General features: G+C 35.0%; 1 protein-coding gene across 2 annotated transcripts in view; it reads left to right on the forward strand.

Annotated features, from left to right (window-relative positions):
- WDPCP (WD repeat containing planar cell polarity effector) overlaps positions 1-24270 on the forward strand; it is a 385152-nt gene extending 360882 nt beyond the window's left edge. Inside the window, exons 17-19 of one of the 2 annotated variants that reach the window (XR_011526047.1) lie at positions 9027-9058; positions 12959-13091; positions 24040-24194. Coding sequence is in view for 1 of the 2 variants with exons in the window: in XM_070572535.1 (XP_070428636.1) it covers positions 9027-9058; positions 24040-24090 (83 nt within the window). In the remaining variant the exon portion in view is untranslated. Of the gene's footprint in view, positions 1-9026; positions 9059-12958; positions 13092-24039 lie in introns of both variants that reach the window. The other variant, XM_070572535.1, reaches the window with a different exon arrangement.
- Positions 24271-24611: the final 341 nt, after the last annotated feature.

Consider the following 24611-nt stretch of genomic DNA (forward strand, 5'->3'; position numbering starts at 1 on the left):
CATGTCTGTGCCCAGGATCCAAACCGGTGAAACCCTGGGCTGCCAAAGTGGAGCAAGCGAACTTAACCACTCGGCAATGGGGCCAGCCCCTCAACAATTACTTTAAATGTAAATAGACTAAATCCTCCAATCTAAAGATATAGGGTAGCTGAAGGGATAAAAACACAAGACCCACTTACAAGAGACATACTTCAAACCTAAAGACACTCACAAACTGAAAATGAAGAGAAGGAAAAAGATATTCCATGCAAATGGAAAATGAAAAGAAAGCCAGGGTAACAATACTCACATCAGACAGAGTAAGCTTTAAAACAAAAACTGTAACAAGAGTCATAGAAGGGAACTAAATAATTATAAAGGGAACAATCCAACAAGAGGATATAACACTTATAAATATCTATACACCCAACATAGAAGCACCTAAATACATAAAGCAAATATTAACAGACATAAGATGAGAAATTGACAGTAACACAATAATAGTAGGAGGCTGTAATACCCCACTTACATCAACAGATAGATCATCCAGGCAGAAGATCAATAAGGAAACATTGGTCTTTAATGACACATTAGACCAGATGGGACTTAATAGATATATACAGAACATTCCATCCAAAAACTATAGCATACACATTCTTTTTGAATACACATAGAACCTTCTCCAGGACAGATCACATCTTAGGAGACAAAACAAGTCCCAATGAATTTAAGAAGACTGAAATCATATCAAGCATTTTTTCCACAACAGTATGAAACTAGAAATCAACTGCCAGAAGAAAGCTAGAAAAGTCACCAATACGTGAAGATGAAACAAAATGCTACTGAACAACTACTGGGTCAACAAACAAATCAAATGAGAAATCAAAAAATACATGGAGACAAATGAAAATGAAAATACAACAGACCAAAATCTATGGGATACAGCAAAAGTGGCACTAAGGGAAGTTTATAGCAATACAGACATACCTCAAGAAACAAGAAAAATCTTAAACAATCTAATATTACACTTAAAGGAGCTAGAAAAAAGAAAAAATGAAGCCCCAAATCAGTAGAAGGAAGGAGATAAAAATCAGAGTGGTAATAAATGAAATAGAGACTAAAAAGACAACAGAAAGGATCAATGAAACAAAGAGCAGGTTTTTTGAAAAGATAAACAAAATTGACAAACCTTTAGCTAGACTCACAAAGAAAAATGAGAGAAGTCTCAAATAAATAAAATTAGAAACAAAAGAGAAGAAATTACAATGGATACCATAGAAATACAAAGGATTACAAGAGAATACTAGTAAAAGCTATATGCCAACAAATTGAAATAATCTGGAAGAAAGGTATAAATTCTTAGAATCATACAACCTTCCAAAACTGAATCAAGAAGAAATAGAGACTCTGAATAGACTGATCACTATTAAGGAGATTGAAACAGTAATCAAAAACCTCCCAAAAAACAAAAGTCCACGACCAGGCTGCTGCCCTGGTGAATTCTACAATGTTCAAAGAAGATTTAATATTTATCCTTCTCAAATTCTTCCAAAGAGATGAAGAAGAGAGGACAGTTCCTAACTCATTTTACAAGGCTAGCATTACTCTGATATCAAAACCAGACAACGACAACACAAAAAGAGAAAATTACAGGCCAATACTGCTGATGAACCTACATGCAAAAATTCAGCAAAATATTAGCAAATCGAATACAACAATACATTAAAAGTTAAACATTAATACCTTAAAAATAAAAACAATACATTAAATAAATCATACACCATGATCAAGTGGGATTTATTCCAGAGATACAAAGATGGTTCTACATCCACAAATCAATCAACATGATACACATTAACAAAATGAATAAAAATCACATGATCATTTCAATAGATGCAGAGAAAGCATTTGATAAGATTCAGCATCTATTTATGATAAAAACTCAGAATAAAATGGGTATAGAAGGAAAGTGTCTCAACATAATAAAGGCCATATATGACAAACCGACACCTAACATCATACTCGATGGTGAAAAACTGAAAGCTATCCCTTTAAGAACAGGAACAAGACAAGGATGACCACTTTTGCCTCTCTTATTCAACATAGTACTGGAAGTCCTAGCCAGAGCAATTCAGCAAGAAAAGGAAATAAAAGGGATTCAAATTGGAAGGAAGAAGAAAAATTGTCACTATTTGCAGATGACATGATTATATACATAGAAAAACCCTTAAGAATCCACCCAAAAACTATCAGAAATAATAAATGAATACAATAAATTTGCAGAGTACAAAATCAACTTACAAAAGTCAGTTGCACTCCTATACACTAACAACAAAATAGCAGAAAGAGAAATCAAGAATAAACCCATGTACAACTGCAACAAAAAGAATAAAATACCTAGGAATAAATTTACCCAAAGAAGTGAAAGGTTTATACACTGAAAACTATAAAACATTGTTCAAAGAATTCAAAGAAGACACCAAGGAATGGAAAGATATTCCATGTTTGTGGATTGGAAGAATTAACATAGTTAAAATGTCCATACCACCTAAAGCAATCTACAGATTCAACGCAATCTCTATCGAAGTCCCAATGACATTTTTCACAGAAACAGAACAAAGAATCCTAAAATTTATATGAACAACAAAAGACCCCAAATAGCCAAAGCAATCCTGAGAAAAAAGAACAAAGCTGGAGTCATCATACTCCCTGATTTCAAAGAATACTACAAAGCTGCAGTAATCAAAACAGCATGGTACTGGCAGAAAAACAGACACAGATCAACAGAACAGAATTCAGAGCCCAGAAATAAACCCGCACAGTTATGGACCACTAATTTTTGACAAAGAAGCCAAGAACATACAATGGAGAAAGGAAAATTTCTTCAATAAATGGTATTGGGAAAACTGGACAGCCATATGCAAAAGAATGAAAATAGACCCCCATCTTACACCACACATAAAAATTAACTCAAAATGGATTAAAGACGTGAATGTAAGACCTCAAACCACAAAACTCCTAGAAGAAAACATAGGCAGTATGCTCTTTGACATTGGTCTTAGCAGTATCCTTTTGAATATGCCTCTTCAGGCCAGGGAAATAAAAGCAAAAATAAACAAATGGGACTACATCAAGCTAAAAAGCTTCCGCACAGCAAAGGAAACCATCAACAAAACAAAAAGACAACCTGCCATTTGGGAGAAGATATTTGTAAATCATATATCTGACAAGGGGTTAATATCTAAAAAATATAAAGAATTCATATAACCCAACAACAACAAAAAACAATTTAAAAATGGACAGAGGATCTGAACATTTTTCCAAAGAAGATACACGAATGGCCAACAGGCACATGAAAAGATGTTCAACATCACTAATTATTAGGGAAATGCAAATCAAAACCACAATGTGCTATCATCTCATACCTGTGAGAATGGTTATTATTAAAAAGACAAGAAATAACAAGTGTTGGAGAGGATGCAGAGAAAAGGGTACCCTCATACATGCTGGTGAGAATGTAAAATGGTGCAGCCGCTATGGAAAACAGTATGCAGATTCCTCAAAAGATCGAAACTGGAACTACCATATGATCTAGCTATTCTACTTCTGGGTATTTATCCAAAGAACATGAAAACACTAATTCGAAAAGATATATGCACCCCCTATGTTCACTGAAGCATTATTCACAATAGCCAAGACTTGGAAACAACCCAAGTGCCCATCAACAGAAGAATGGATAAAGAAGATGTGGTGTGTATATATATATATATATATATATATATATATATATATATTTGGGGTGTGTGTATACACACACACACACACACACACACACACCCCCAATGGAATACTACTCGGCCATAAAAAATATTAAATCTTGCCATTTGCAACAACATGGATAAACCTCGAGGGTATTATGCTAAGCAAAATAAATCAGACAGAGAAAGCCAAATACCATATGATTTCACTCATATGTGGAAGATAAAACAACACCAAACAAACACATATATACAGAGAACAGATTGGTGGTTACCAGAGGGGAAGGGGGATGGGGGAAGGTGAAAGGGGTAAAAGGGCACATTTGTACAGTGATGGATGGCAACTATACTTTTGGTGGTGAACACGATGTAGTCTATACAGAAGTCAAAATATAATGATGTCCACATGAAATTTACATAATATTATAAATCAATGTTACCTCAATAAAAATAGTAAAACAAACAATCATTGAGCATTTACATTTTGCCAGGCATTCTGCTAAATGCTTTAGGTGCTATGCTAAAGTTAGCTATCCTCTTTTTAAAGAATCATCACAGTTTGTTTATTTAATTAGAAATAAATTTTAAAATGACATGGAAAGGGGAAAATTGATAGAAATGTATGTAAGGGTTAAAAAACTAGGAGTAATAATTCCATAGTTTGGAACAAGGCTATCTGGCCTAGAGATCCACCTATGTAGCCCATGGGCCACGACCTGACTGCCACCTGTTTTTGTGGAGCCCACAAGCTAGAATGGTTTTTACATTTTTAAATGATTTGGAAAAAATGAAAAGAACAACAATATTTCGTGACACACAAAAATTATATGAAATTCAATTTCAATGTCTATAAATAAAGTTTTATTGGAGTACAGCCATGTTCATTCTTTTACATATCATTTATGGCTGTTTTCATGCTACAATGGCAGAACTAAGTAGCACTTTGCATGGCTGCTTGGCACACTGAAAAATACAGTGATGTAGTTACGAAGCCACAACATTTCAAGTGTCACACATACTGCCACACCACACTTTTTATTTTATTTTTATTACCAGTGTATGCTCATCATATCAAAATAAGAAAAGAAAACTGTACTTCAAATGCCACACTTTTGAGGCACAGTAGAGTGTGAACTGTTCTGTTATTGAACTAGATGGCAAAGCACTGTGTTCATTATGCAATGACCCTATAGCTATGCTGAAAAGAATCTAATATACATCAATATTACCAGACAAAGGACTCATCACAGAGTCCCCTGCCCACAGGTAAACAATGGTCAAAAAAATTAGAAAATTTAGTCTCATCACAGGAAAATTTCTTCACAAAAATAAAAAATGAACATGAAGGTATGACCAAAGTAAATTTCTGAGTGGCTTGTTAGCCAAGCAAGGAAAGCTGTTCACTGATGGCAAATTAATTAAATCATGTTTGAGTGTAGCAGCTAAAGAAATGTGTCCAGAGAAAATAAACCTGTCTAAGACTATTGGCCACTCAGCAAGGACAGATGCTCAAAAAGTTGAGGATATTCGGAGCAACACTAATCGTTGATTACAAAACAAGACAAGGAAAATGATTTCAAGTAGTTTTCTTTTGTCGACAGATATTATGGATATTGTTCGATTGCTGCTTTTTATTTGAGGAGTCAATGCCAAGTTTGGAGTAACTGAAGAATCAGCTTCTATGACTAGCCTGTGTGAAACAATTTCAGGCAAGAATATCTTCAAAGTTGAGAAAACACTAATTCAGTACAAGCTAAAGTGGAATCTGCTAAGATATTTTACAAATAATGATGATAAAATATGTAGAGGAGAAAAAGATAAATTTACAAAAGCTTGCAAAAATTTAAGGTATTTCAATCTTATCGTTATTAATTATACTTATTATTCAATCAGTGGGTACCATTGTCAGTTTTGTGAATTTTCATCAAAAATAGAAGCTGAATATCCTGATTTGCCCTACCAGTCAGAAGTTAAAAACAGCAGTGCTAAAATTTTATTGTGACTGCTTTAGCTCAGTGCTGAGACTGAAATTTTTCTGAAAGAGAAGAACCATCATTGACCACTATTAGCAAACTTAATGGCTTTGGAAATTAGGTTTTGCTGCAAACTTGATAACGTTTCTTAAAGAATTTGACCTAAAATTACAAGGCAAAGCAGTTATTATATGTGAAATTTTTACTGAAGTAAAGTCATTTCGATGTTAATTAATGTTGTTTGAATCACAATTAATGCCAAGAGTTAAAACAAGAAATGAGATCTATATTCCTACACAAATTTGAAGTAGATATATTTTCCGATCTCAAACTAAGTTCCACCTAGGGTAAACAACTGTCCCAGTTTTAGCACTTTAAGTCCAAAATCCTGGGAAACTACTCAGTCCCAGAAAACTGGAACAACTGGTCTCCTAATTCCAGAAGTGCTTTTTAGACCTGGATGCAAATGCAAATGCAATTTCCATGTTTCAAAATCCATCAACTGTGCAATTGAGGAGCTTCCACATAACCTGGAATTGGAAAAGATTAATCTGCAATGCAATGACATGCTTAAAGGCAAACATCAAGAGAAAAATCTAATAGAATTATATAAGATAAGATGCTGCCATGGATTGATATCAGTATTTGATAGTACTTATCTGTTTGAAAGAGCATTTTTAAATGTGAAATACATAAAATCTCTGAGAGATCAGCATTAACAGATGAACATTTGCAGCTGAGTTTGACAAGAGAGAACACTAACTTTGAACTCCAATTAAATGAAATGCTATCCCCTATTCCATTCGTAGATGTGTATTTTAAAAAACTGTCCTTTATTATTATTATAGTTTGAATTGCATCAATAAAAAATTGTAGAATTTTTCTCTCTTGTTATACAAGTGCGTACATAATATCTTCAATTTTGCCTCTTGGTCTGCAAAGCCTAAAATATTTACTATGTGGCCCTTTACATAATGTGGGTTCCTCATCTGGACTAAGATAAATATAGTCAAGGAGTGGAGACTGTCATAGTTTATAAGAAACTAAATGAAGTAGTAACACTGGCTTTTATGAGAAAAATGAACACAAGTGATATATATTTAAGAGACTGTAACATACCAGAGTCAGAAGCAATCTCTTCATTACACCGATATCTTTAGATGTCCATCTAGAATCTAGATTATAGATCTTAACTCTTCTGCTGTAGAAGTTAACTTTCTGTTAAAGGAAAAACATGGCATGGATTCAAGGAAGACTGACAATGACTAACAAGGTGAAACTTACGTGTCTATTGTAAAAAGTTTTGAAAAATAAAGTTGTTTAGCTCAAAAATGTCAAGATTACACAGATAATAATTACTATTTAAAACCACACAGGGGGCCGGCCCATGGCTGAGTGGTTAAGTTCACACGCTCTGCTTCAGCGGCCCAGGGTTTCACTGGTTTGGATCCTGGGCACCGACATGGCACCACTCATCAGGCCACGCTGAGGCAGCATCCCACATGCCACAACTAGAAGGACCCACAACTAAAAAATATGCAACTATGTACTGGAGGGGTTTGGGGAGAAAAAGCAGAAAAAAAAAAAAAAGATCAGCAACACTTGTTAGCTCAGGTGCCAATCTTTAGGGGGGAAAAAACCCCACACACAATACCCTAGGCTGTTTTGGGAGGGTTTTGGTGAGGAAGATTGGCCCTGAACTAATATCCATTGCCAATGCTCCTCTTTTGCTTGAGGAAGATTGTCCCTGAGCTAACATCTGTGCCAGTCTATATTTTTTCATACGTGGGATGCCGCCACAGCATGGCTTGATAGGTGGTGTGTAGGTCCTCACCCAGGACCCAGACCCACAAACCCCAGGCCACCAAAGCGGAGCACACAAACTTAACCACTACACTACCAGGCTGGCCCCCTTGGGCTGTTTTTATGGTTTACAGAAGAGTTTAAAAAACATGACGTAATTAAAGCAGGGTAATTTGTTTTGTTTCAGTTTTGTTTAGTCTTAAGAATAATTTATTGACTACAGGGAAGACAAAATGTTGAAACAGTTTCTGAGAGAGAGTGTTAATTTTACACTCCTAGAGTTCTTCCAGAAGAGAATAACCTTCTTACTATAGGATTTAAACTTTTATCTACCTAAAGGCAAGAACCAATCTATTATTTTAAAAAGTCAAGATGGCCTATGAAAGCATTACGATCCAGATTTCACAGCATGGCTCAATTTCGTATTAGAAATGTTATGAAATCTTAAATACATAGCTAAATAAAACATCCCAGTCTATACAAAAATACCCCAAGACAGCAAGTAATTTAGAGTTAATGACATACAAGTAATATGTATTTTTTAGAACTATAATCATCATCAAGGCATTTCTTGGTGCTAGGACTACAAGGAAGAATAAGAAGCTGCCAATGAGCTTTAAAAAACTTACAATCTACTGGGGAAGGTAGACTAAATAAATAAAGGAAATAAATAATGTAAGTTAACGTAAGAAGTGCCCAATGAGTGGTATATGCATGCATGCAGCAAGTACTATAAGGGAAGAGAAACATAATTGGGATTTAAATAATGTAAGTTAACATAAGCATAGTGCCCAATGAGTGGTATATGCATGCATGCAGCAAGTACTATAAGGGAAGAGAAACATAATTGGGATTTACAAATATCAAAATTCTACACAATTACTTGTTTCAAGGATGTACATATGTAAATTAATGTCTACCTAATATCTGCCAGTAACGAGAAATTAGATTGTGGCAGTAATAACACATCTTTTCTCTCAGCCTAATGGCGTATAAATTTAAGTAAGGATGCCTCTTAAAATCGTCATTTTGATGTACTAAGCCAGGGTCAGCAGGTATATCGCTGCTATGAGAGCAAATAATCCACTAATCAAACACAGTATTCTTTCCCACTGAGCAAAAAAAGAGGCCTCACAAAACTTCTCAACACAGTTCCCTAGGTAACCACCACTAATCAACCAGAATTGGTACTTGCATTAAACTCACTTGCCATGCAAGTTGTAAGGCATCACTTTAAGAACAGAAGGAACAACACAGGTATAGTCTACTCATTTGATTTCAGTGCAGGTATTAGCCATAACACCATAACATAACGTACATATGAGAATAATTGGTACTTTCATACCATTTTGAAGTTTGGTTATTGCTTTCTCTACAGTCTTCAGTATTTTAATTTGTTATGATTATTTTAGGTATTTCACTTTTTAGGGAGGCTATTAAAAGGTTCTGTTAACTTTTAGTAAGATCCTTTATCAGATTTTAAAATAATTAGTGTTGTGATCTTTTATTTTAGAAGGAGAAATAAGAGAAGACTGCACAGGACAGGTAAAACACTTTCTCTTACTGTTTATTATTAGACATTTAAATTTCAAGAGAGAAGCATACTGTGTGATTATTTTGAACTCAGGAAAAGATGAAACTGGAAACATCTTTCTAGACAACTATTCGGCTTTTCAGTATTTCAAAGTTGTAATTATTATTAGTTATTTTTGAAAAATAAAATTGTGCATAGTGGAACATGTACAAATCAAAGTATATATCTGGAATTTGCCTCAAAACAATCCAGTGGGGAGAAACCGGAAGGAATGTAGATGAATTAAAGTCACCATGAGGTGATGATGGGTGGGTGATGGGTAATATAGCAGTTTACATATACCATTCTCTCTACTCTGGTATATGTTTGAAATTACCCAAAAGTATAAGCTTAAAAATAAAAGGTTTAAAATGATGATTTATCCAATTCACTTTTATTACATCTATGTATAATTTTTGTAAGAAATGCATGTGGGGTCCCTCTCCATATCCTGCCACTAACATCACATCTAAGTTCATTTTGAGAGGAGCTATCAACGTCCTGTTATGCCAATTTCGAAAAGGTTAGGTATAAGTCAGAGAAAGCCTCATAATTTTACTGAAAGCCCACAGTGGATTATCGTAGTAACTGATTCATTATCACAGTAACTGATTCATTATGAGACTTGAGTTTGAATGACAGTTCCACAATTGCTGGCATTATAACTTTGGAAAAATCACTTCATCTCTCTGTAAGCCTCAACTTCTTCATGTGTAAAATAGAGATAATTCCACATACCCCACAGGATTTTTATGAAGCTCTGTTGTGACCATGTATGTGGGAGGACCTTGTTAATTATATGGAACTATCCTAATGGTAGTAATTATTAACATTATTGCTTCAACCTACTTCTTTATGGATATATCTAAATTGAAAATAAATTTTTTTTAAATTCTAGATTTGCTTAGAGGGAAATATTCTATATTACAGTTGAATGTACAATGCATAACAATCTGCATTTAATTTGCTAAAAGAAACAATCATAAATTTTATGTATTTTTAAAGAGCTTATTTTTTAGAATACTTGTTAAAGAAAAAAACTGCATCCTATCAAAACTTTACAAACACATTCTCTTGGATACACAAAGATAATATGAGATCTAATCAAGAAATTGACTTCCCAAGGATCTTCCTGAAGTGGTTGTTATACAGAATAGGAAAAACATCAGTTTCTGTACTAAAGTATAGAATGGTTACTATAACCTAATTATTAGGCCACAAGTCTTTGGGTTCAGATATTAATACAGCTTAAGTTCAGATTAGCACTAATTCAAACATACTTTATGTTCAGCTCTCTGGTTTCTTGTTTAGGAATTGTTATTAAGTGCACATAAGATACAGATTATAATAGCCTGTCATTATTGCTTGCAAAGGTCTTTCTCATTCAAAATTTTCACATGCTACATTTTAAAATATGATTTTGTGTCTTTGTATAGTTTTAATATAACTATGTTTTCAAAATATTTCTCTTTATCAACTATTTATCAGCTTTAATCAACTGAATATATTCAACAAGAAAAATTTTAAAATAAAATAATTCACGCTAATATTTATCAAGTGCTCATTAAATGACTGGCACTGATCTCAGTACTTTAAATGTTTTGATTCAGTTAATTCTATGAAGTGAATACTACTATCAGCCCAATCTTATAGACAAAGAAGCAGACACGGAGGTTAAGTAACTTCCCCACAGTCACAGAGTTTGTAAGGTGCACAGCTGGAATTCAAACCCAAATAGTCTGGCTCTAGACCAGAGTTTCTCAACCTAGACGACGGTTTCTCAATCTAAGAGCTATTGACATTTTGGGCTGCTAATTCTTTGTTTTGGGGGGGCCATCTTGTACATTGTAGGATGTTTAGCAGCATCCCCGGCCTCTACCTATTAGATCCCAGTAGCTCTCCCACCCCAACTGTGACAACCAAATGTCTCCAGACATTGCCAAATGTTACCTTGGGGGAGGGGATGGCAAAATCACCCCCTGTTGAGAAGCACTGCTCTAGAGAAACTCCTACACAACTCTGCCTCTCTAAAAACCACACATATAGAAATATGGAAAGCCAGAAAACAAGAAAATAAAAATCACCTATAATCCCATCATCCAGAGATAATCATTAACATTACCAGTACTATTTAAGCTTCCTGAGTGCCCCTCCCCAATTACATTCCCCTCCCTCCACCGACTCTCACAGTCCTAAGTCTGTGTTAATCACTCCTCTGCTTGTCTTTATGATCTCCCCATTTATGGTTATATCCCTAAAAAACATAATATTTAGTTGGGCCAGCCCTGTGGCCTAGTGGTTAAGTTCGGCTGCGCTGCACTTCAGTGGCCTAGGTTCAGTTCCCGGGTGCATAGCTACACCACTTGTTGGCAGCCATGCTGTGGTGGCGACCCACATATAACACAGAAGAAGATCTGGCATAGATGTTAGCTCAAGGTGAATCTTCCTCAGAAAAACAAACAAAAAAACCCTGTAATATTTGGTTTTACTTATTTCTGTACTTCATATAAACAGAAACACTGTGCATTCTTTTTGTTACGTTTTCACTCAATACTATGTTTCTGAAATACTGATGTGTATATTTATTTTCACTGCCTATTATATTCCACTGAATATTGTAATTTATTCATCTACTCTACTGTTGATGGACATTTACACTGTTTCTAGCTTTTTCTGTTACAAACAGTGCTGCTATCAACATTTTTCTACACATCACTAGGGTATATACTTAGGAATAGAATTTCTGGTCACAGGCAATGCACATCTTTAATTTTAATAAATAATTCCAAATTTTTCCCAAAGTTGTTTTACCAATTTACATTCCTACTAGCTAAGAGTTTCCATTGCTCCACAATCTTGCTAACACTTAGTTTTAATATTCATATTTACAAAATTTTGCTGTTCCTCATAGCTGTGAAATAGCTTCTCACTGAGGCTTTAATTTGCACTTACCTGATTAATAATACGGTTGAACATATGTTCATATGTTTTTGGTCATTTATATTTCCTCTTTTGAGACATGCCTACTCCTATCTTTCCCTCAGGTTTCCTATTCTCTATCTATCCATCAGGTTCTTTGCCTTTTTCTCACTGATTTGTAGGAGTTCTTTATATATTCTGGCAACCAATCCTTTGTCATTGTTACAGATAACTTCTCCCTGTTTGTTGCATGTCTCTTCCCTGTCTTTATGGTTGATGAAGAGAAATTCAACTACATTAAAGATAAGAATGTACCACTATTTCCCTTCATGGAATGTTTTTATGTCTTGTTTCAGATATCCTTCCCTCCTCCCAATATTACACGGATATTCTGTTATTAAAGTTTTTGCCTTTTGCATTTGTCTAATCCATTTGGATTCCTTTTTTTGTGTTGTCAATTACATGTAAGCCCAGAATCAAAATGAAATTATTCTAAACATATAAAGAAATAGTATACTCCTATTCTAAGTTAGAGCTTAACTCTAACTTAGATAAGCAAAGCCTAAAAATGGCCAAACATGCCAAGCACAGCATGCCCAAATTTAAAGTTGATTATATAATTAGTCAGGTTCCATAGATATATATTATTTAGAAAGATTGTCATAGTAAACTGAACAGATTTGTTTCACTCAAGAAATAACACAACAGACCTAAATTATCAACATATAGATCAGCAAATGACTCAGCCCTGATCTACCTAATTCTAAGTCCTCAACTATACAAATAGACCTAGGTATTATTCTGTGAAATTTTTAGATTTAACTATCAAATTCCCATGCCATGATTATAATGAATGGCATTTATTTTAAAAACATACATCATTTGTATTCTGTGTGTTTTACTTAGGTATTTTGTATTTGTACTCTAAGCTGTTTCTTGTCTTACAATTTCAGACATCTTTGAGGTAAACAGGCAATAGTGAAAGTTGCTTAGGCATGTTTAAGATAATGGTGGCTATGGTTCCCAGGCCTGGCACTCAGCAGAAATCATGAGTCAATGACAGGAAATAGCTCATAGTAAAAACAGGTAAGTGAGAAGTCTGTATTTGAATTTCATCAGAAGTCTCAAAAAATGTGTTTTTACAGTGGATTTGTTCAAAGTAGGTTCCAAACATAGTCTATGACTGCATTTGTCATGTCCCTTAAGTTTCTTTTATTCTCTAACAGAATCCCTTTCTTTACATAGTTCATTCTCAGAGAAACCAGGCCATTTATTCTATATAATGCCCCACATTCTGGGTTTGGTTGACAGATTCCTCATTTAACTTGTTCTTCTGTCCCGTTATTTCCCATATAGTCATGGTCACTTAAGGACAGAAATACACTCCGAGAAATGTGTCATTAGGCAACTTCATCATTGTGCAAACATCATAGAGTGTTCTTACACAAACCTACATGGTATAGCCTACTACACACCTAAGTTATATGGTACTAACCTTTTTTTTTTTTTGGTGAGGAAGATGCACGCTGAGCTAACCATCCATTGCCAATCTTCCTCTTTTTGCTTGAGGAAGATTGTCACTGAGCTAACATCTGTGCCAATCTTCCTCTATTTCGTATGTGGAACACTGCCACCGCATGGCTTGATGAGTGGCATGTAGGTCTGCGCCCAGGATCTGAACCCCAGGCCGCCGAAGCAAGGCACCACTGAGCCAGCCCCTATATGGTACTAATCTTATGGAACCACCATCATATATGCAGTCCGTTGTTGACCAAAACATTGTTATACAGCACACGACTGTACACTAGTCTTTAGATCCATTTTCTTGGTTAAATTAAAATGCAGCTTTTTAGGCAATTTTTTACATCACATCATGGGGTACATAAATATTTGGTTGCCCCAACTTTTCGTGACGCTAACTGACCAATGGATTCAGTTAAATTCTTGATTCCTCCACTTAAAAATTCCCCATCAGCCTTTCACTCGGTGGTTTTAGAATCCATTGGTGACCACTGCCTATCCATCTTTTTCATTGGGGTTTCAAAAATAGGGATTTTCTAATTCTATCATTTCTTCTGTATTTATTACATGCAATTCTTCTGTAACAAAATTTTTCCCTCATCAACTATTTGGTTTCCATAAAAGGAAGTTTATAAAAGGCAAGATAAATGCTTGATTCTTTCCTTCTATTTATCAATGTTCAGAGCAGGGATTAGCAAACTTTTTCTGTAAAGGGCCAGACAGTGAATATTTTAGCCTTTGCAGACCATGTGGTCTCTGTCACACTACTCTACTCTGTCATTGTAGCAAATAAGCAACTATAGATAATACTCACATGAATAAGGCAGTTATGTTCCAATAAAACTTTATGAACACTTAAAATTTGAATTTAATTCAATTTTTACGTTATAAAGTATTAGTCTTCTTTTCATTTTTTCCAATTATTTAAAAATGTAAAAACATCTTCTTAGCACACAGGTCTTAGAACAATGGAGGGTGAACTGGGCCATAGGCCATAGTTTGCTGACCCCTGGTTCAGAGTAATGAGTTGGTGCCCAGCAGCCTCCACAGACCCAATGAGAGAGACAGAGTGTGTATTTGTGCGTGTATCTGTGTGTGTTTAAAATCTTTTAAGAACTCCTGTATTTTTAGACGCTTGATGTGTTTCAGTCCTCTGTAGTGATTATCATTTTTGATGTATCAATTGTCTTCCTTCACGTTGACTCCTCTGCCCTTTTGATATGACCCAATTAGTCTTTGGCAGCTGCCTTACTTTAATGATGTAAGATATCCCAGACTCATCTTACATATTCCCTGCCTAGACCTAAAATCTACTATTTTCTCTAGGGTTATAGCTTTCAGACTTTTTTGGTGGATGCAAATATGTATTTTTTAAAAGAAAAAGACATGAGTTTTTTTTTTTTAAGATTTTTTTCTTTTTTCTCCCCAAAGCCCCCAGTACATAGTTGTATATTCTTCATTGTGGGTCCTTCTAGTTGTGGGCATGTGGGACACTGCCTCAGCGTGGTTTGATGAGCGGTGCCATGTCCGCGCCCAGGATTTGAACCAACGAAACACTGGGCTGCCTGCAGCAGAGCATGCGAACTTAACCACTCGGCCACGGGGCCAGCCCCCACATGAGTTTCAACTGATATTTCCAATTTAAAATTAAGATGAAGGGAGTTTGATTTCATTTTTTTTTTCTTGTAGCTTTTTTCTTATTCTAAAAATCTAGGCCCCTAAAGATATTAACTTCTTTTTTTAACTAAACATCACTTCGTTGAAACTGCTTCCACTTAGTCACCAATGACCTCCAAATTGTCAAATCCAAAGGATAATTATTAGTATTTAACTCATCAGAACTCTCTATACTATTTAACACTGCTGACTATGCTCTTCATCTTGAAACATTTAGCGTCCATTATACCTTCCATTATATCATTATAAAAGGTATAAGTTCTTCTACCTTCTATTTCATTTCTATCTCCTTGTATGACTCCTTTTACTTGCCTCTAGCCTTTTCTTTAACAATTCTATATATTATCCATTGACAATTTTACCAGTTCTCAGGAATCAACAGCAGAAAGACATCAATTGGTATCTCTAGCCAAGGCTCCGTCCCAAGTTTCAAACTGATATATCCTGCTCCTGCAAGCCATTGCCACACTAAGTTAGTTGTCCTTTCTGTGAAGTTCCATAGTGTCTTGTGCTTTGCCTATCACCATAAATATTACTTTTTATTATACCTTTTAGTTTAATTGTCTCTCCCACTAGACTTAGTAAGTTTCTTTAAGGCAGTATTTGTGCCCATTTTGCTCACCATCTTATCATTAGCAGCAGGCATGGAATTCTATATTCTGTATTTGTCAAATAACATAGGTACAAATAAAAGAATAAACATCTCTTTGACTAGATAATACCTGTTAAAAGAAAATTTTCCACAGACAATTTACTGACCGAGTAAGCTTTTATTCAATGATTTATGAATCAGGCAGCATCCAATCTAGCAGAGAGAAAGGAGCTCCAAGAGCTGTACAAGGTGAGAGATCTTTATAGACCAAAGTGAGGAGAAACAAGGAAGTTATACTGGGCATTTGCTGATTGATTAAAGCATGGTTACTTTCCTTATATGGAGCAAAGGGAAGTCTTGGAACGCCAGTTAGGTAATTTGTGCTGAGCAGGCAAGCGCTGATGGTTGACCCAGGCCTTCCTTTTCTGGGAGAGGTAAGAGAGAAACTTAGTTCAGTTTTGGTTTGCTGCCCTGAGGCCTAGCATGAGTGACTCCTCCTTGGCCTAGTCTGGTTACTTTAACATAATCCAAAACATAACAAATCCAAAACAAAACTCATCATTTTACCTACCAGCCCCAAACTTGCTCCTTGTCTTATATAGTATTTGTTATTCTTGATTTCCCTATAACCCACTCACAACGAATCAAACCAATCATCAAGTTTTATTGATTATTGCTCCTAAATATTTCTAGAATCTTGCCTCACTGTAACTCAGCTCTTAATCATCTGCACCTGGAATACTGTTTCCTAACTGATATCCTTGTCTTTAGTCGATCCTCACCACTACCTCAAATCTAGCCTCCATAAAGCTGTGAGACTGATCTACCTCTCATTCCCCTGCCTAAAACCCCAGAGAATAAAGTCCAAGTTCCTTATTATGGTATATTTTAAAAGGAAACCCATGAGTTTTAACTGATATTTCCAATTTAAAATTAAGATGAAAGGATTTTAATTTCATTTTTTTTCTTATGCTAAAAACCACTGCCTAACCTATGCCTTCCTCTTCAATTTAATCTCCTGCTACTCTGCACCTGAGAGAGTCTGAGTCGGTTGACAGTTATATAAATACCTGTTGTGTCACTTGGTATACTGTAGGTGTCAATAAATATTGATTGAACCAAACCAGACCTATGTAGACTTAGGTACCTTTTCATTAACACTATTTTTTCCAACATCTTATTATGAAAAATTTCAAATAAACAGAAATGTTCTAAGAAATGTACACTAAACATGCACATACACCCTACCTAGACTTACGATTAATGTTTTACAATAATTGCTTTATGTTTCTATCCATCGACCAGTGCTTCTATCAATCCATTTATATTCTGACGTATTTCAAAGTAAGCTACAGACATCCAGACACGTCACTCCCTTAGTTACTTTAGCATACACATCATTAATTAGAGCTTAATATTTGTTTACAGTCCTTCCCCTCCCTCCATAAAATGTACATAGAATGAAATGCACAAATCTTAAATGTTCCTCTATATGAGTGTGTGTGTATATATATTATACATAATATATATTTTATCCATCTTTTTATACATTATCTATCTATCTATCTTCATCAATCCCCAGGGGACTTTTAGCCAAGCAATTTTCTTAAAGTTCATATTCTGCTCAGGCCTAAAGCTAGTTTATGGTTAAAGTAAGAAGTGACATTATTTTTAAACACTGCTTATTTTAACCATGACCTAGCTCTAGGCCACATCAAAATATGCACTTTACTTCTAAGAAATTCCTTGGGTAAAATCCTCTGGGGAATAGATAGAGAGATCCAGGTGTAAAGTTCTCTAATGCTTTGAATTAGCTTGCTGTCAAAACCTTTGTTACTACAGTAGCTACAGTTTTCTCTAATAGTATACATTATTGCTTGTTTAAAACTCCTCAAGAAAAAGTCTGTCCTTCAATTTTCCCTGTTTACTTTCTCTTTTGTGGAAAAATATGAAAAGAGAATTATGTTACGATGTCTTAACTTGAAGTAACTACCATTTGAAGAACAGTGTATATTAGTCTTTGGGAAAACAAAAAATGCTCTGACAATTTTTTCCCTCCAATAAGAAGATAATTCCACAACTGCTTAAGTAATTCCTCCTCACTTTTAAATTTTACAGACCGTCTTCACAGTGATTTTTAGCAACCTCAGGTGCCCTGCAGTTTAGTGGACTGTTCTCTGATGGATGTGGTCCACTTGAGAAAGATTCCTGCCCACTTTCTCCAAAACTATTTTGAAAAACACACTTAAACAGATTTTAACGAAGATAGTCAAGAATAAACCACAATGAAGAAAAAACAAATTAGAAAATTCATGAATGATTAAAATGGTAAATTTTTTCTGTTATGCATATTTCACCACAATAAAAAAACAAAAGAAATGAAACCACTAGAGGCCTAGCTAGCTCTAGGGAAGATTCAGGGAGGGATCTGTGCTAATGACAAAAGCTGAGGGAAAGAATTCCAGCGCTCTATTCAACCTTAGTAGATCAATTTTAGAGAAGCTAACTTGGGGTTGCTTGTTGAAAAGAGTTTCTAGGTATGGAGCATACCTCTTGTTCCCTATCAGTGACTTTGGTCATAGCAAATTTAGGTAATAAATTGCGTAGTTTATATCTATGATGTCTTTCCTGTACATTGGCATATTGTGTGGAAGAAATTCTTAGACTTGGGAATGATCGAAACTCATTCTTCTAATGTGGAATTATGACAGACACCGCAAATTGCTGCTTATATTACTCTTTCTGTCATAACTATCATTCAGGGGGGTTGAGTCCAGCCGGAAGAGAGTAATAAAGATAAAAAAGACAGTGTACACGGGTGTATATACATATATATACCCAATATTTAGTGACAATTATATACATTAATAAAGAGCACCTTATATAATTGAAATATAAGTATGTAATTTCTAAAAGCGTGGAAAAAAGTAGCAATTTTTATGTTCATTGATACCTTCTATCATAAAGTTTATAAATCTACTTGATGGATGACAACATCTTCAAATATTCATTGATACGGAATAAGTGATCAACTATCCTCATACTTATTTGTTTCCTCCAAAGGATGATTTTTAAAATATATATATATATATATATATATATATATATATTTTTGGCCAGGAAGATTGGCCCTGAACTAATATCTGCTGCCAATCTTCCTCTTTTGGCTTGAGAAAGATTGTCACTAAGCTAACATCTGTGCCAATCTTCCTCTATTTTGTATGTGGGACGCTGCTACAGCATGGCTTGATGAACAGTGCGTAGGTCTGCACCTGGGATCCAAACCACTGAACCCCAGGCTGCCAAAGTGGAGTGCAAGAACCCAACCACTATGCCACTGGGCTGGTCCTTAAAGAACCGTGTGTGTGTGAGGAAGACTGGCCCTGAGCTAACATCTGTTGCCAATCTTCCTCCTTTTGCTTGAAGAAGATTGTTGCTGAGCTCACATCTGTGCCAATCTTCCTCTACTTTCTGTGGGATGCTGCCACAGCATGGCTTCGTGAACAGTGCTAGGTCCGTGTCCAGGATCCAAACCTGCTAACTCCAGGCCCCTGAAGCAGAGTACGTGAACTTAACCACTATGCCACTGGGCTGGCCCCAAAATATTTTTAAATATAACAACACATTGCCTAAAGATGAGAGTTAGATAAACCATTAGGTAAAAAAACAAAAGTGTCAACACAGCCAAAAATACAGTGATTAGTCTTCATAGATATGAACCCATTTATCTTAATGTTTACAACCTATCTATTTTCTGAAAGATTTGGGCATTTCACAAAATTATTTTATATATAATATCTAAAATAAAATCACACAAACCAAAAATTAATTAGAATTTGCAAAGTAAGAGATGTTCTTGAATACCTGGGCTGTTTTATACAAATTAAAATTGAGATTAGGGGGCTGGCCTCATGACCAAGTGGTTAAGTTCGTGTGCTCCGGTGGCCTGAGGTTTGCCAGTTCAGATCCTGGGTGCAAACCTACATACCACTCATCAAATCGTGCTGTGGTGGCATGCCACATAGAAGAACTAGAATGACTTACAACTAGGATATAGAACTATGTACTGGGGCTTTGGGGAGAAAATTAAAAGAGGAAGATTGGCAACAGATGTTAGTTCAGGGCCAATCTTCCTCACCAAAACAAAAAACAAAAAAAAACCCAAAAACCTTTAAAAGGAAAAAAACCCCTGAGATTAGCTCTGAATTTGGGGAGGCTAATGGAAAAAAGGGGAATAGGTTTAGTTTGGAAGGGACCATGGCATAATAGAAAGAATGTAGGATTTATAGACAAACTATCTCAGCTCCAGTTTTGTTCCACTACTTTGTCACGGCCACACATCTCTATACCTATTTACTAATCTCTAAAATGGGAATAATTACATTTAATAACATCACAGGATTGGTATGTCAAATTAGGTACTGTGAAAGTATTTTATAAACTCCAAAACACTGTTCATTATTATTGTTGCTGCTGACTTATTTTTTAAAGTACGCAAATAGCAAATTCATCTGGACAGAAACATTTTTCCAGCACGGGATTCACACTCAAGAATGCTTGTGTTAGAGGCCAGCCTGGTGGTGGAGCGGTTAAGTTCCCACATTCCGCTTCAGTGGTCCAGGGTTCGCCAGTTTGGATCCCGGGTGCAGATCTATGCACTGCTTGTTAAGCCATGCTGTGGCAGGCATCCCACATATAAAATACAAGAAGATGGGCATGGATGTTAGCTCAGAGCCAGTTTTCCTCAGCAAAAAGAGGAAGATTGGCGACAGATGTTAGCTCAGGGCTAATCGTCCTCAAACAGAAAAATAAAAAAAGAATGCTGTGTTAGAAAGCTGAAAAACAAACTATATATATCTTCAAGTAAAGTTTTAGAAAAGACAAACCCTATTCACATAGATGTTTTTGTTATAAATCTTGTATAAAAGCTGAAGGAAATACACTGAATCATAATTCAGTGAAGGCAGTTCTGTAGAAAGGCGACACAACATGTTCTAAGAACATTCCTTTCTGATGGTTTACTTAACACAGAGGAAGCTGGAAAGTTAAACAGTTAGCTTATCAATTAACCTGTCTCTCATAAGTCCCAGAAGCCTCAAGCCAACCTTTGGGAAGTGCTAGATTGTAATCAATTTGAGATTTCATTTTCTAGAAAGAACATCAAGGACCAAAATTCTGGAATATTGATTAAAAAGAAATCCCTCTATAATACCAAATATGCAAGAAGCAGAGTTAATATCCAATAGTGAAACTTGAGTAACTGGACAACCTGCTCAGGAAAGCATCTCCTGTCACACGGGTGGGCTACTGGCATGCCTGTAAACAAGAGCCTTAAGTGACAGGAACAGGCACTCAAAGGAGTTAACCGTAAGGCAGCTGGTAGAACACATGTTATTTGTTAGAACATAAAAAAGCTGTAGTGGAAAAAGTATTTCACAGGAAAATTCTAATTCTAATAATTAGAACTAAATTCTAATCCCAGCTCTGCCACTAACTGAGTGACTTTGGAGAAAACACATGAGACTCAGTTTCATCATCTGTAAAATGAAAAGATTTCAGATTAGGAAACTTTAAGGTTTCTTCTAACTCTAAAATAGCATATTTCTGGGATTTAATTACTGTTGAACCAAATCAGAAAGTTATAAGGAACCATAAGTAACAGAGGAACCTAACATAAAAATAATGAGATGATCACTTAGTATATTTTTTAAAGATATCTGTATAAATTAAATAAGTAACAGGTATGTAGCAAAGCAAACCTTAACTCGTCTTCAGAATTTGCTTATGAAAGTCTGTGTACATTTAAAAGAAAGTGACCTGGGATCACCCATTATTAGGTAACAGCAATAGGGTGTGGTTCGGAAAATGCACTTACCTATACATAGAAATCAAATGAAGGACTGGGGAAAACCCTTTTGTTGCAGTAAATTACTACAGGAACTAACATGTAGCCATTCAGTCAAGGGTGAGCACAATTTCACCTCATAATAAAAGGAAGTTCAGCCTCCATTGAAACCACAACTTTCTATCACCAAACAAAATCACCTCCTCCCAAACTAGGAATGAAAGAAACCAAAACTACCAATTCCACTGTGTTTACCCAGAGGCCTAAAATTTCATAAGCTTTGGCCCAATAATTCTATTTCTACAGTTCTGTACCAAGAAAATAACCCTAAACACAGAAAAAACTTCATACCTAACAATGTCTATCACAGGGTTATTTATAAAAAAGAAGAAATTGGGAACCATATGAATTTAACCAAAAAAAGGAGTGGTTGAGTAAAGCTATAGTATTTCATGGAATAAAACTTAGCCACTAAAAACAAAGACAATGTGGAAACAGCGAAAAGTGTTTTAAGCGAGGCCAAAAAACACAAAAATATACAAAATTGTATATGCAATATGATACCAGCTGTATTAAAAAAATAAAGAAAACATGTATGTGGAAATAAAAGACTCGAAGCAAATACATGTTAAACCACAGTTTTATATGACTGGTAAGACTATGGATAAATTTTTTTACTTTGCTGTGTTCCAGTTTTTATTTAATGAATATACTTTATTCTTAATAATGATTAAACAACTGACTATACAAAATACATTATTTCACTAATCATCAAAATACTCCTCTAAGGAAAATAGAGTACAAGTCAAGGTTATTTAGCATGGAACACACTATCATGGAAACCTTGGAAATGTCCTGAAGTAAGTCTTTTAAAAATAGGATGGATTTTAAAGAAAATCCTTCAAAGGAAAAGACTTTTTTTTTTTAAGTCTTGGGAGATCCTTGAGAATTCTATGCTTACTACTTTTCAAAATGTAATTCCTAATGTAAGAGAGGTATTTAAGGCCTGGATAGAAGACACTACAGAACATCTAGAATATGGCTGAACCAGATGGTACTTCTTGCGTGTGCAAAGTCTAGCCATCCAGCAACAATTATATCCAGATGTTAGAAAAATAAAATAATTTATCTAGGATCTCTGCCAGTTAGTGAACAAGACCAAAAGCTAAATCCAGGTTTCTTGATGACCATTCTAGTGGTGTACAAAAAGACTGGTATAGTAGCTTATAACCAAAAGTTGGAGCTTATTTTTTTTAAATACCAGTGCTTATAATGTTTTTTGTTTTTAAATTGAAAGCTGCATAAAACCCCTGAACTTGTCAGAATACACACACAAGACCCTAGGCAATATTAAATTATTCATTCTTTTTGCTACCTGTTTTTCCAGGTTTTAAAAAAATTTTGTGTACATCAAGATCCACAGGCACATGCTTACATACGTGTTTTCCTTACTTGTCAGCCCTACACCTGTTTTCTTTGTGATATGACTACTTACAATAGTATAATGCAGTCACTTTCTGAAAGGCTTCTCTTACTAAAAAGAACTTTGAAAATATAACCTAAGGAATAACTTTAAAATAAAATTTTTTATAAGAGAAATGTCTCCAATTATGATATGTTAAATACTAACCATCGTTGCTACTTTTTTTACCTTTCTCCTTTACCACTTCAACTCTAAATAGGTTATCGTCAAACTTTCAGAAATGTCCCCACTGTATTATTTTTCAAATAATATCACTCACCTTTAGTCTTACTTTTAAACATCCTCCAATTTCAGAATCCTATCATAAAATCCTTTGTTTTTCTATCTTTGATGGGGCTGGGGGGAAGGTGTGAAAAAAAGAATAAGAAATGGGAAATGGATGAGGTTTTTGTTTGTATCTCTTTGCAGCTTCATAAAATTTTATAAAGGACTTTTAAGACCACGATCTCTTCTATGACCCATTACCTCAGGAGCCACTATTAAATACTCAGTAAAACACCAAAATTAAGAAATATATGCTATATAGAAATTAAGAAATAAATGCTTTTAGAACAGATAGTTTTGTAAAATCAAACAAGTGGAATCACAAATGATGACCCACAGATTACAACTTTTCATTGTAGGAGCCAGATGTTTTCAAATTTCAACTAACATCCTGTCTGTCCTTCTTTTGCCTTTTTATGTCTCACATGTTATTTCTCTTCACTGATTTTTATGAACAGTATATTGAAATTTTTAGAGGAAGATAAATACACAGCTCTCTTGTTTACATATACACAATGCATTTTAAACTATTTTATTTTGTTTCACTGTTTTTAAATATTTAAATAAAAATATTAACGATATAAATATTAAGTCAATTATTTTTTACTCTGCTCAAATATCATTTTAATTATTTTTATTTGTTTACTTTCAGGAAATCAGAGATGGTGGTTCTCTCAGAATGGTTCACTTTCGTTTGGTGTAAATAATAAGATACTTTTTTTACTTAAAGAAGAAACCCACATTTTTTACATCTAAACTTTTTCATGGCCTGATACAGATTAAAATCTCCCCGTATGGATTAAAAAGAGGAAAGAGAGTATGAATTAGTTAAAAATTTTAAATTCATAATATTTTCAAAGTAAAGTTTTATTAGTTTCAAAAACATGCAGCACAATGGCCAAGTGATCCTAAGTAAAAGTCCTTAACTTACTTATTTTCAATAATGTAAAATTTCCAAAGTTTCTTAAACTGTACATTATTAGGTGCTTCAAAAGTAGAATATTTAGGGGCTGGCCCCGTGGCCGAGTGGTTAAGTTCGCGTGCTCCGCTGCAGGCGGCCCAGTGTTTCATAGGTTCGAATCCTGGGCACGGATATGGCACTGCTCATCAAACCACGCTGAGGCAGCGTCCCACATGCCACAACTAGAAGGACCCACAATGAAGAATATACAACTATGTACTGGGGGGCTTTGGGGAGAAAAAGGAAAAAACAATAAAATCTTT

This window comes from Equus przewalskii, chromosome 14 (genome assembly GCF_037783145.1).
Source record: "Equus przewalskii isolate Varuska chromosome 14, EquPr2, whole genome shotgun sequence".
NCBI lineage: Eukaryota > Metazoa > Chordata > Mammalia > Perissodactyla > Equidae > Equus > Equus przewalskii.